Source organism: Lepisma saccharinum, chromosome 17, assembly GCF_977018435.1.
Source record: "Lepisma saccharinum chromosome 17, izLepSacc3.1, whole genome shotgun sequence".
NCBI classification, from domain to species: domain Eukaryota; kingdom Metazoa; phylum Arthropoda; class Insecta; order Zygentoma; family Lepismatidae; genus Lepisma; species Lepisma saccharinum.
Window position 1 is genome coordinate 50,136,809 of NC_139245.1, and position 14,705 is coordinate 50,151,513.

At 38.9% G+C, this 14,705-nt stretch overlaps 1 protein-coding gene across 1 annotated transcript in view; it reads left to right on the forward strand.

Moving 5' to 3' along the window:
• LOC146001741 (uncharacterized) overlaps positions 1-14,705 on the forward strand; it is a 100,436-nt gene that overhangs the window by 73,781 nt on the left and 11,950 nt on the right. Inside the window, exon 4 of the mRNA XM_083139447.1 lies at positions 3,171-3,969. Within this exon, the coding sequence (XP_082995573.1) occupies positions 3,171-3,969 (799 nt within the window). The remainder of the gene's footprint in view (positions 1-3,170; positions 3,970-14,705) is intronic.

Below are 14,705 nucleotides of genomic sequence, written 5' to 3' on the forward strand. Positions count from 1 at the left end.
AAGGAACAGTTGATGTAATGATGAACCTCCAAGGGTTGACTTTTCCTATTAGATTCCTCATAGTGAAGGGCTTAAGAAGCAATATGATACTAGGAATACCATGTTTGTAAAAATGTGATGGTCATATTTATATTAAAGATAGAAGATTGAATCTAGAGTCATTGTAAGAAGAGATACTAGATGTTCCTATGGAAACTGTAAGCAGTGAAATGGAGAGAGAAAAATGCATTGGCAACCTAAGTTTAATATGCGGACAGGTGAAAGCGGTGTAAAATGATATTTGTAAAGAAATTAAAAGTGAAATGAAGAAAGAAGATGATAAATATACCACATCTGTTGAAGATGTAAAGAGTAAGGCTGATGAATGTGAAGATATCTCCAAAGAAGAGAGAAAAGAATAGAGAGAAGTTTTATTAAAACAGAGGAATCTATTTAGTCAAAAACCAGAACTCTCAAGAGTGTATTCCTACGAAATAGAGGTAGATACTGAAAGACCCATAGTATCGAAACAGTATCCGATACCTATCGCTAAAAGAAAAGCTATGAACAACTCGTGGAGAATTCTCTGACACCTTACGAGAAAATTGGATGAGAATTCAACATTCATAGTTGTGTTTTGCTGTTAGTGATTTTTACTATTCAAGGGATCTATTCCAGTAAGGAAAAGATAATTTCTTCTGCACAATAGAAGAACATTCTTGCCGATAATTCACTAATCATATATTTCAAGCCCGCCCACAAGATTTTTCCTCATGTGGGGGGGGGGGGGGGAGGAGCCTTGGGGGTAGCAGTGGTATGGCTGAATGTAGAGCACATTGTGGAGCAATGCGACTTATACAGGAGTGATGCTTACCCCCAGGTAAGTGAATTCTCATAAAGCATCCAAGCACTAGAATAAATTGCATAGACACTTACCAGGTGTGCCGGTTAATAATTCTTAATTGTATCTGGGGAGAAAGGTAACAAATGTTTTATTCAAAGTATGCACCATCGCTAGCTATACATTGTGTCCATTTGTCCATCAAATTGTGGATGCCCTTCCAGAAAAATCATTCACATTTTGAGGTGATCCAGTCAGCAAGCCATTGTTCGACATCTTCGTAATTGTTGAAGTGTTGCTGGGAAAGTGAGTGAGTCATCGATGAAAACAAGTGTTAGTCCGAAGGGGCTAAGTGTAGTGAGTATGGCGGGTAAGGCAAGAATTCCCAGCCAAGTGCAGAAATGGTGTGTCTGACTCCTTTCGCTGTGTGTAATGAGGCATTGTCGTGCTGCAAAATCACTTTTCCTGTGTCTTGTAGCCCAATCTTGGCAGTTTTTGATCAATGCATGGTTCAAATTGATGAGTTGTTGACTGTAGCGAATGGCATTCAATGTTTCACCTGGTTTCAGAAGCTCATGGTACACCACACCCTTCTGATCCCACCAAATGCACAGCATTGTCTTCCTTCCGAAGCGATTCGGTTTTGCGGTCGATGTTGAAGGTTGTCCTGGTTCAACCCATGACTTTTTACATTTTGGGTTCTCAAAGTAGATCCATCTTTTGTCCCCAGTCACTATCCGATGCAAGGAAGACTTTCTTTCATTCCGAGAAAGCAACACTTCACACACCGTTTTTCGCTTTTCCATTTGTCTGTCGTTCAGATGATGTGGTACCTATTTTCCTGAATTCTGGATCTTTTCCATGGCATGAAGACGATCAGATATGGTTTGGCAACCAACATTTAACTTCTCTGCCAGTTGTTGTTGCGTTTGCGTATCGTCTTCGTCCAACAGTGCTTGTAATTTGGCATCTTGGAATTTTTTTCAGCTGGCCCGGGCGATCTTAGTCTTTCAAGTCAAATCACCACTTTTGAATCGTCGAAACCAACGCACACACTCGTCTTGCGTTAGGACATTATCACTGTACGTTTCCACAAGGATACGATGGCTTTCACTCGTGTTTTTCTTTTGATTGAAGAAGAAAAGCAGGACGTGCCACACATGCTCCTTATTTGGTTTGAAGGTCAACATGTTTCCCACTCAAACCCAATATCACGCTCACTTGCACTTGGTTGCACATCCACGACGTTTTGACAGGTACTGTCCTGGCAACCCACTGACGTAACAGTTGAGACTGTGCACCAACCCTTGCTTCCAGCGCCATCCAGCGACAAAATTAAGAATTATTAACCGACACACCTGGTAATCTGTTGCCTTTCACAGCACCTTTGGGCCATATTTTCATACTATAATTTCAGTATTTGAGTTGTATTAAGCCTTCTCAGATATCTCTAGGTCTAGGGGAAAAAGTAAATGCCCGCTTGCCCCTCTGCAGGTGCTCTTGATATATTTATTAAGTTGTGCTCACATTGCTTGTGATTAATTGTTATGTAACATAAATTCTACCTATCTTGAAAATAATTGCAAATGCATTGCTTATAGGTGATATAGATTATGCCATAACTTTAAATTGAGAAGTAAGACACATCTACTTTTCTTTCTGTAACAGAAAAATGTGAAAATTTGTAGAACAGTGTATGTAGGAATTTATCCAAAGCAATGAGATTAGTACACGACAGATGTGATTAACCTATAATGAAAACCTAATTATTACGATTGTATTAAATAATTAACATTTACTTCAAGAAAATATTCTTTATGTATGAATGCTGTGAATCTCATGTATGAATATCATATCTGAGTTAACTAAAAAGCTTGTTGAGTATACCTTGATTACCATATTTTCTTTTGAGCCAATTTTTAGCCTATGCTTTTCTTTTAAATAATTTTAAATAATGGCATCAGTATCTATTCTCCTATGACTTTCTTTTAAGCCTGTCTGTTCTGCACAATGCCTTGTGGGAACAGAAGTATACCAACAACTACCGTAACGAGTATCAGTTGAAGCAAAAACTAGCAGGTGAGCAAGTGCTACACAACTAGTCCAAATCTAACTGGAAAATCCAGAAGGAAATGTAGCATCGTGTGATTCAGGCATGATAGTGCGGTAGATAATAGGATAACATTTCTTTGTAAATTTGATTTGATTTTTGTATATTATTCTGACTGTTAAGACTATGCTTCTAACAAGAGATTCACAACTCCATTGATTGGACTGTATAGTTTGTTTGAGAGGAAAATAGTGACAAAATTGTTTCTAAAAAGATATACATATTTTTATCTCATTTCAGATGCAGGGAGTGGTGTTTAAGAAGTGGGAGAGATGATTTCCTGGAACTTTCGGAGAAGCAGTTGCGAAATAGAAGAATCTGTGCTAAACACTTTGACAATTCAGCATTCATGAATACATTGCAAAATTCTTTGATGCACACAGCAGTGCCAATGGATCACACTAACTGCAATGTGCCACAGCCACTGCCTGAAAACCAACATAACTGTATTCTGGAAGCGGAACGAGAAACTTCGTTGGTAGAAGAAAACTCTGCTGTTGTGGGTTGTACAACAGTCGATGAAGCTATAGATAATATTGAGTACACAGTGGGAAGAGAGCCGCAAGATGAACACGTAGAGACTGAAGATTGCAATTTACATATTGAAAAAGTGCACAGCATGCATGCATGTGACACAAGCAATATTGACATAAACATCCCATCTGCAGTACCAGTACTACAAACATACACGGAGACTCTGGTAGATTTAAATGACTGCTATGGAATAGAAACACTCAAAAGAAAAATAAGAATGAAGAATATTCTGTTGTCAAGAAAGACAGCTGAAATTTCACGGCTTAAGAAGAGGCTGAAAAACCATAAACACTCAAAATTTTACCTTTTGACAGAATTGTCAAAGTACATTGAAGGTGCACCTTTTACGTTTCTAAGAATGCAGCTCATGCATAAAGAATGCGGTCCTTGGAGAGAAGATGAGAAAGAACTGTCTCTGGCAATGTATTTCAGGGCTCCAAAACTGTATAGTTTCCTAATTAAGAAAGGATTTAAGCTACCCAAAGTCTGTACAATTAGGAAGTGGGTGAGTAAAATAGAATTAAATGTTGGTGTGAAATACATTTCATAAAATACAAAGGTTAATACAATGACAGAAAGCGAGAGAAAATGTACAATCCTACTAGATGAAATGAAATGAAGCAAGTGGGTGGAATATGATAGGAAGAGTGACTTAGTGGAAGGATTTGAAGCTCCCAAGTCTTCAGATGCATGGGGCATAGCAGGAAGATTGCAACATATGCTTTGGTATTCATGGCATGTGGGTATTTGCTAAGCAGAATGTTCCTGTATGATATTCCCTGTCTTACAGTTCAGTGAATGCACAAAACCTTGACCTTGCCTTGCCATGGCGAAGGGGCTTACTAGGGAGGTTTCTCATAATTTCATTTCATTCATCTCCATCTCCATTGACTTCCCTGTAACTAAGGGTCCTACTAGAGGAGACAATCTCCATAAAAAAACTATCCCATGGTATTACTTTCACTTGCTGATTGGACATTGTTGGCTGCAGTGGTAGTTGCAGTCGCGAATGTGGTCAGATTCTAGAGAATTCCGTGAGATGTCGGAGTTAACAATTGAGATGATATGCCAGTGGTAAGGTCACCCCCAAACCCACAAGTGTCATAAGAAACCCCAACCATTAACATCATTGTCCTAAAATTTCCTTAATTACTAAACCTTCCTATTTAGCGGTTCCTTATGTGTCTCACCTGGTAATGCCAGTAGTGATGGCTGGAGGGTTACAGGATAACAAAACACTTGATAAATAAATTCAACAACAAAATATGTATAACCAGCTCCTATTTACAAAGTTCAACTTCAACTCGAACACTCAAGCGACAATCTTTTCGAATCAATTCACCGACATTTGCAATGATTGACTCAGTTTTTGACATACAAGGCTGTCCAGGACACAAGTTGTCCACGATCACTTCTCGTCCCTCTTTGAACCTTTGAAACCACTGAAACACTTGCGTGCATGATAAAACATTCATCTCCGTATACTTCCTTCAACAAACCATAAGTTTCTGTGGCGGATTTTCTGAGTGTCATAAGAAACTTCAAATTAATATGCTGTTCCACTTTCACACTTAACATTTTTCCAACGGAGGACAGATGTATGGTTCACTTCGTCCACAAGCTACAGTGGAACTGATCACCATGCAATGCACCCTGGGAAATTACACAGTCGATAGGCAGGATATCACATTATACATTCATTCACTGCTTGACCTTGACGTGCTTGCCATTTGTCGACAGCAACATCAATCCGTTTTTTTTCTAGCCACACCTCGTATGTCGGCCCTTGTATCATAAGCAATGAAGGGCATCGACGAGTAGACAATGTAGACTCTGTACATGGAATAAATTCAACGTGGCGTTCAAATCTTGTCTAAAGGGGGTGTTTTAGAAGGGTAATGACATTGTCTCTCGTTACAACTTGTTGAATAGGTATAGATATTTTTTTTTTATTGGTAGATAAAGTCATCTTGGAAAGTATGACACATAACATTTGAAATATTATTGTCATTACTGGAAGCAGACGTTTGTCATATGAAGTGGTATCAGCTCAGCCCTAGAAATTAACATTGTTTGTCTATGTTAAACAATCACTTTTTCAACGTTACATAATTATAGAATCCCTAACACTCAACGAAAACTAGTGGTATTGGCAGTACAAGCATGGACTAATTGAACTGAGATTATCATTGCCCACCCTGGGAATGCACACCACCCAGCATGATTCTCGCAAACTACTTTGACAAATTAGTTCATGAACAAATGTTGAGTTTTTAAAACTATTAATAGCATCGAAATTCTTGCTTTGTAATGGATATCACGGTAAACGTATAATAATGTTCCATTTCTTGAACATTTTCATGAATTACAGACAAACCTTATGGCATAATCACAAGTATGTCATACAATCCTGAACTATGGTGCTCCCACATACTTCAGCCCATCTTCTGGGACATATTCTACACTGGACCTGTCGTTTTGCAGTCCCAGTCTAGCTCCAACTCTTTTCTGGAGCATCCATAGAATCTTTGTGGGAGTGATCATTTTTCTTTACATATCGTTTTTGACCGTCTTAAGAGATCAACAGAACACTTTCCTCACCGGCATCTCAGTCAAGCTGACTGGGGTGTTTTCGAGCGAGCAGTGCAAGTTGATATCAATCTTGTGTCGACTTTTCCACCTATCGATGGCCTGGACCACTGTTTCCTGTGTCCTTGATGCTGCATATACTTAGATTCCACATCCCAATGAACCTGCGAGGCATTGCCCAGTCCCCTGGTGGTCTGCGGAGATCAGTGTAACCATCAAGGCCCGCAATCAGGCTCTTAATCGATTCAACAGACACCACACTGCCATGAACCCAGATGATCAGTTCCGCCTCAAGTGTGCCCATTCCTGTCAGCTCATTTGACAAGTAAAAAGGCATGTTGGATCTAATATGTATCTTCTCTGATGATGCAGGCTTCGTCGAAGGCTGTTTGGATGACTACTCCACTGAGTGCACTACAATATGATGGCACGATAGTTACGGATTGAGGAGACATCGCAAATATTTTGGCCACAGAGTTCTCCAATGTGTCCAGCTCTGATAATTACCAGCCACATTTTCACCATGGGAAGGAATGACGAATGATTTAAACTTGTTTTCTGAAGCACTAACAACGAGTGCTACAATTCTTCATTCATCGAATGGGAGTTCGATAACACACTTCGGAATTCAAAGAATTCAGCTCCTCGGGTGGAGAGGATCCATTATGAGAGGCTTCGTCATATGCCTAAGGCAACTTCATTCTCATTCAACAGGTTTTGGTTGGAGGATTATTTTCCCTCATCCTGGAAAGAGGCTATTATTGTTTCCATCCTGATGCCAGGTAAAGATTGCACCACAGTTACAGGCCCATTGCCTTAACAAGGTGTGTGTGCAAGTTGATGGATCACATGGTCAACAAGCGCCTCACCTGGTTCTTGGAGGAGAACTCCTTGATTAGTAATTTTCAATGTGGGTTTCGCTCCAACCGCTCCACGCTGGATTACCTGGTTCTGTTGGAAACAGATATTCAGGATACATTCCTCAACAAGGAAAATTTAGTTGCTGTTTTCTTCAACCTCCAGAAGACCTATGACACAACATGGCGATTTACTATCCAAAAGCAGCTCCACTCTTGGAATGTCGATGGCCATATGGCATTCTTGGTTCAGAACTTCCTGTCAGACCAATATTTCCGCATATGTGTTGGAAACTCATTTTTGGGGCTTCATCTACAGGAGAATGGTGTCCCCCAGGGCAGCATACTAATTGTGACTCTTTTTGCCATAGCAGTGTACAGCGTTATGGCAAATATTTTTGCCCCATTACATGGTCTTCTCTATGCAGACGACCTCACGATCTTTTGTTGCTCACGGAATCTCACGTCAACTTCTCGTCAACTCCAACTGATGATAAACCGTTTAGTTCAGCGGTCCTCCCACCTTGTATTGACTTGCCTCTTACTGCCCTCCCAAAGGCAGAAATGCCAATGATAGAATACCAGCAGAGGTATTTAGAGCTTCGAAATCAGCACCTTAATTTTTGTGTGTTTTACACAGGTGGATCCAAATCTGCGAAATCAGTGGGATGTGCCTTTGTTGTAGACTCTCAAAGTTACAGTTTTGTTACAGATATGTTAATAGGCAGATATTCACTACAGGTAGCAAACCAGCTTCATCAAAACTTCAATGCCCTCAAGAAACTGAGCTATTCTCCGATAGGAGGCGCCAATGGCATTTTGCTAGTGCCAGTGACGCCTCATAGCGGTAACAGTAAGAACTTCTTGCAGCTTGCTACATTACAAACCCAGATATGCTTCAACTACACTGGGGAACAAAATTGACCTTTTTTTCCCCCTGGTACATGAGGGAAAATAGCTAATCCTAATAGTACTTTTTGCGTTGAATTCAAATGTGTAAGTAGTTTTTCTCCATCACCCACAGTTTCTTGTGACATCCAGGTTAAGTGTGAAATATGTTTGTGCATCTTTACATACATATGACACTATACAACTTAGCTAATATGTGATAGTTGTTGATTTTCCTCTGCATTTTGCACCTGGAATATCCCTCTTCAGCATCCAACAGTAATCAGTAAGCATTCTAGCCCTCTATTGTCCTTGGTACCTCTTTTCCATGAGGGAGAAGTCTTGGTGGAAGTGCTCCCCGTGTTCGTCACTTGATGGCACCAAGATTGTCAGGGAAGGAATCCAGGTGAGAGTCAAAGAAATGTATTTTGAGGGAGATATTACACCCCATATCTTTGTATGACTGTAACAGTTCACACACAATATAACGTTAGTTCGGAACTTTTCGATTTCCTAAAACGATTATACACAACAATTTTAAATTAACTCCACACTGACCTTTCAATTTCGCTAAACACACTCTTCAAATATTGTATTCGAAGCTCAGAAGAAAAGCACTGTAGTACAGAGAAAATTCAGTAAATATCTTCTTTCTCTCTTCATTCTCCAACCACTCAAACCACTCCTGTAGCGTAACAGAAGAACTTCCCTTAGGTACAGAGGATTTTCCTTTCAGAAGTCTTACTTCTGCTGCCAACTCGTCGCCTGACAATTCGAATGTTCTAGCTAAGACGGCTATTTCTTCATCCTTTACATTCAAGTCAACCAGATTTCTCATGGCACTGATGACCCCAACAGTTTCTTGACGAAATCTCTCATCAGTACCACAAACAACTGAGTCTAGAATAGGATAACAACAAGAAATTCTCATCTCCTCTTCCTTTGTTTCGTACAAATATTGCGAGCTGACTGATTCGTCAAGATTCTTGGCAATTTTGTGTCTCTTCACTGGAGGGATTGAAATCTCCAGACTACCACAGACCTTAATAGCTTCGTTGAAGAGATCCATGAATTGAGATGAATTTCTCGTGGATTGCACAGCAATCTATCTGGACTTTGGAGTAACTTGCTAACCTTCACGATCATTTGTAGGACTGGATGCAGCATTGTGAGACAAAAGACAAACTCAAACGATCTGACTTGTTGAAACATCACCCTGATGACTGTTTTGAGTGATTTCTTCCAAAGCCAAAATAATTGCAGAGTAGTTCCTTTTCACTGCAGAAACAGCTTCAGCACGGCACGCCCATCTTGTTGTTGACAAAGACTTCAGTGTTCTTAAACTTAGACCAATTTCCTGGCATACACTTTCAAAAACTGCATGCCTTGACGAACTACCTTCAATGAGAGATTAAAGGAATTGAATTGTTCTGAAAAAATCTGAAACACGTCTATTTTCGGGTCGCGAGTTACATGAGTCCACAAGTACAAGATTCAAACAATGAGCATAGCAGTGAACGTACATTATTGAACTGTTCTTTTCTTTGCACTATGTTTGCAACCCTGATAGTGTCCCAGACATTGTTGAGGCTCCATCAAAGCAAACTGAAAGAACATTTTGCCAATCAACACCAAACTGACACTACTAGTGCTAACGTACTAAAAATTGTCTGTGCATCTACAGAAGATAGATTACGAAGAGCCACTAAATGCTAACAGGTAACTGTTTAATGACATCAAAAAAATCGAAAAACTATAGACATCTGTTCATGACTACAATCACTCGTTTCATCAGCGATAATGCACACGTTTGTACAGTGTCTCTCAAAAGTTTTAGGACAACAACATTTTAAACTAGGCAACCCAATTTACATAAGGCGTTGGTGGGTTGTGTGTAGAGTTAGGCTCAATTTCAGGGTTGCCACATGCACAATAGATATTTATAAAATACGCGAAAGAAAGAAAAACAAGTAATATTGTATAAAACTATTAAAAATATCACTATTATATCGCAAGTGACAAATTTCTTTCTGAAAGTAAAAAAAAAATTGGTTTTCTAGTATTTCATCGCTGATGAGTCTACAGAAAGGAAAGGAGGTGAGACAAAACGAAAGGTGACAAAGGAGAGGAGAAAGAGAAAGCGAAAGGAGAAGAGAAAAAGTAGAGGAGAGAAGAAAGAGAGGATAGACGAGGAGAGGAGATGTAGTGAGGAGAATGAAAAAAGATTCTAGGAGAGATGAGGAAAATGGAGCAAAGAAGAGGAGAAGAGGTTACGAGAAGAGGGGAGTGGAGAGTAAAGTAAAGGAGAGAAAAAGAGAAGAACAAAAAGAAGAGGAGAAGAGTGCAGTGGAGTCGGAAATCTAAGACAGGAGATACGAGGAGTGGAGATGAGTGGGATGGAGATAAGATGCGAGAAAAGTAGGGAAGGCGATATGAGATAAAATCAGAGCGAGCAGAAGGAGGGGAGAGGAGAAGGAGAAGAGAAGAACAGAAGGGACTGAAGAGAAGAGGTAGTTGCAGAAAATATCGTCTCAGCGTCAAGAATTGATGCATTGGTCAAATTATCGACATGAAACATTGAATAACATTTTGAAATGTATTGGAGAATGTATTAGATCGGTTCGAAATGCCCTTTGGCTTAGTTCAGAGCAAGGTAAAATCTTCCATGTAAGATCTTTGATTTTACCTGCGATTATACCACTAAAAACATGAATGTAATTTAAATATTTATAAGAATTATCCAATTTTTGTCCACTTCTTGGTTCGTTGAAATGGAGATTTTGTAATTTAACATTTCCCCTCCCCCCATCGTTAATTCCAAACTGAATCATTCCGTTTCACACGGCGTGGACAATGAACACAATGGGATAGGTCTAAAACTTACGAAAATTTTCTGCCACCGGAAGGGTTTGAACCTACGACCTTCAAATCGATTGGGGGATCGAGCTGGGCAGCCATCATGCTGATAAATCATGTCACATCTTGTAGCTAGAGGCACATGCTCCAACAACATTGTCATCCCGTTTCTCAAGAAATGTTCGTAAGTGACGCCTTTTAAGATTTGGGGCAGGAAAAATGGCTCGATCAAATTATTGTTGATTACGCCCATCAATACTTCTGCCTGGGCGTGCAACAGTGGCTGGATGAAAATTATCCAAAGAAATGGATTGGCCGAGGCAGCTCGATTCCCTGGCCGGCTCGATCCCCCGATTTGAAGCCTTGCGACTTTTACATTTGGAGCCACATGACAAGACACCGGTAAACTCGTAAGAAGAGCTCAGGGAGAGGATCTTTACAGCTGGTCAACACATCAAGGACACCATCACATCACGAGTTAAGAGAACAAATGTCTGTAACAACCCGCGTGCCTGCATTTGTAACAGAGGTGCCCACTGTGAGCAAGACGTGTAATGTTCTCTAATTGTATTGGTCATTGATTTCATTCACATGAAGATGAATGAAGTATTATTTCTTGTACACAAATGTGAATGTCAGCAACATTTGTAGCTTGTTGGATAGCAGATGTCACAAGGAAGTAATTTAAGTAATTTGTACGCTTCATGTCATACCATTTTTGTTATTAATACGTTGCCAAGTAAATTAAGAGTGCAATTTTTTATCATCACTTGTAAGTTTAGACCCACCCGTTACTTACATGTGATTGTTATTTGGGAAAAACTTTTTTTTCAACGAACCACTTAATAGTTAGCTATCAGAAAATGCTGAAACAAGTTCCATGCAATGAGCAGTTTTTCCTCAATTCATCTTTTTATGTGGAAAATTGTCATTTTTTTAAAAAAACAATTGAAATTCGATTATCTCGAAAACTACTAATTTTCGGACGGGGTATCATATGGTCAAATTTATTGCAAATTGTCTGTACTTTAACCCCTTTCAGGGAATACATCTAATTACCAGTCACCCTGTATATAAGAGAGAGAGAGAGAGAGAGAGAGATGTTACAAACTAGTTCAAATAAAACCATTAAGCCTTGTTTCCATGATTATGAAAAACTAAATATGCTGACCAAGGCAGTAATTTATTTTATTAAAAACATAAACTAAACGTAACGTTTCAACCTTCTAGCAAGGTCTTCTTCAGACTCTGTATCAAGTACAAAAGCAAAAGATACAAAAACAGGGTATTATATATACACAAACATTACTCCCTCCAGACTATTTAGAAAGTTTTTTGGAACTTTCTAGCAGGTGACTTTCACTTGCCAATTTTACTTTCACCTAAAAGGCTAAACACAATTACTTCCATATAGAATGTGGTTGGACTTTTTAATCTCACACTCTTTTCCCTTCATTTTTCTTCCTTCTCCTCTCCTCTTTCTCTCTTGTCCTTTCCACTCTTTCTAACATCTTCTTCCATTCTTTGTTTAACTTCAGTCCCCCATTCCAGTTCATTGTGTCTTCTTCACCTTTCTTCTCTATTTCCTTGGCTTCCTTCCATTTTCTCACTAGCATTCTCTTCTCCCTTCCTATCTGCTTAGCCTCATCCCACTCTATGTCATGTCCTGTTTCTCTCGTGTTTAAAGATTGCATTTCTCTCTCTTTTAAGTCGTACATCATCCCTAAATCCAACATGAGTCAGCTCAAGATGGCCAGACAACGTCTCCTTACTTCGCGCACGGTTCGGGTTAAAAAGAAACTCCAAATGCATGGAAGTAATATTTCTGGAAACTTTTGAGTGGTTATAAAAAATAATTTCATTATTTTCTCCACAACTTTGTCGCTGGAAGTTTTTGCTTGGAATTACAGAACAAAAAATGGCCAGCGACGACATTTTCTACTGCACGAATATAAAAAATCTCCACATACTTTATTTGAATATTTTTTAATGCAAATATGCTTTAAAGTATTGATAAATTCTGAGCACCACCATCACCTATGACAATTAAAAAACAGCTTCAGTTTTACTTCATGTTTCAACGTTAGGAATAAAAACAATGTAAAAATTTTGCATGTTACTTCTCTCTTCATAAACTTTTGTCTTCTCGTTTAATATCTAAGAAACTAAAAGTTAAAATATACAAAACAGTAATTTTGCCTGTAGTATTATATGGATGTGAAACTTGGTCCCTTACATTGAAAGAGGAACATAAATTGAGAGTATTTGAAAATAAGATCCTTAGAAAAATATTTGGACCTAAAAGGGATGAGGAGACAGGTGAGTGGAGAAGGTTACATAATTTAGAACTACATAATTTGTATTCATGTCCAGATATTATTAGAATAACTAAATCAAGAAGACTTAGGTGGGCAGGCCATGTGGCATGAATGGGAGAGGAAAGAGGAGTTTACAGGAGTCTTCTTGGGAAACCTGATGGTAAGAGACCTGTAGGAAGACGAAGATGGAGGGACAACGTTGAGATGGACCTAAGGGAAATCGGTAGGGATGGAAAAGAGTATATAGAACTTGCTCAAGATAGGAACAGATGGAAGGCCTGTGTTGCTGCAGCCATGAACCTTCAGGTTTAAGAAGGCTAGGGAGTTAGTTAGTTAGTTAGTAAAAATTTTGTTTTCACAGAAAATTTGAGTTTTTAATTTATCTAAAAATATGTAAGCAAGTTACCAGTTTTTTGTGTTCACCATTGTATTCTCTACAAAATTTCCTGCAAAACTGCAGGTACCGATTTTACTTAAGCTAAATTTGTAAATCCAGAAATTTCACAACAGCGCGCTCGTATTTTCCCATAAGAAAAGCATTGTCCATAAGAGCCCATTGTGTCTTCTGAACGTGAAACGACTATAGGGAAAACGACCAGGTTTGGTTGGTATGGTCCTAATTTCACCTTTACATCACATTCTGTTCTGTTATGTGGTATTGCATTCACAGGGTCACAAGGATCTACTGATATGTCAATAGGCTTACCTGGTGTTTGATCAGCGTCAGGAGCATCGAAACAGAATGATTTGATATTTACAAGATCACCAATACCACTATAACTTGCACTATCACAGGCACTACCACTTGAACTTTCAACTGCCTGCTTTCGATCGGGACCACCTTTGTTTCTTTTCAGTCTTATGACAAAACGATCCATCTTCTTTTAGAGCATAAACTCACTATTTAAAAAAAGTACGGTAAGTTTACACGAATGAAATATCACGTCCACAAGCAGCAATTTCCATCAAATAATGGCTCTTTCAATCATTCAGAGAGACGAATTTGCAACAGAATCTGAAAAAGCAAGTACAACGACATTTACAACGAAATAAACTAGTCGGTTCAGGAAAGAGAATTAAATACCAGCCACCAGCGACATTGAGAAATAAACTTCCAACAATATAGTTGCATTGTCAAAATGTTTACTGATAAGCTTTCTGCCCCACAGAAAGCATACAATAATTAGTTGATTGTGAGAATGGAGGGGAAGGCGATTGTTGGCAGCAAATATGTTACTGTGACATTGTTCTTATTGTTATACATATTGTTTCCCTGTATTGTATCAGTTTCTAATTTCGAGCGTTCAGTAAAGGAAAGAACCTGTTTCCACATTTCCACAAATATAGGTAAGTTTTATACCAATATTGAGGAAGGGGGTGGGATTCGGGGATAAATTCAGCGAGTTCAGTATTTTAAATAATTTTATTCTGGAAAAAGAAAGATGTTTATTGAAATAGCTGTCCTTAATTCTCTTTGATAAAGCAGCCCATTAGGGCCGGCACATCTCGTAGCTATGCCTATGTAATACACTTTCATCTTCTCTGGAATTAAATTATTCAAACTCCCTTATTGTTGGTTACGAAAGAAACACACTTTGGTGTCTTTATGAAAGAGATTCCAGCCTTTCAGCCTACAGTAAATACCAACAGTTTGGCCTATTTTTCCCAATTTCAAATCCCGAACAGGGTTCTTTAATTCACCTTGTGTTAGCAGATGAGGTTCACAGGAAGAG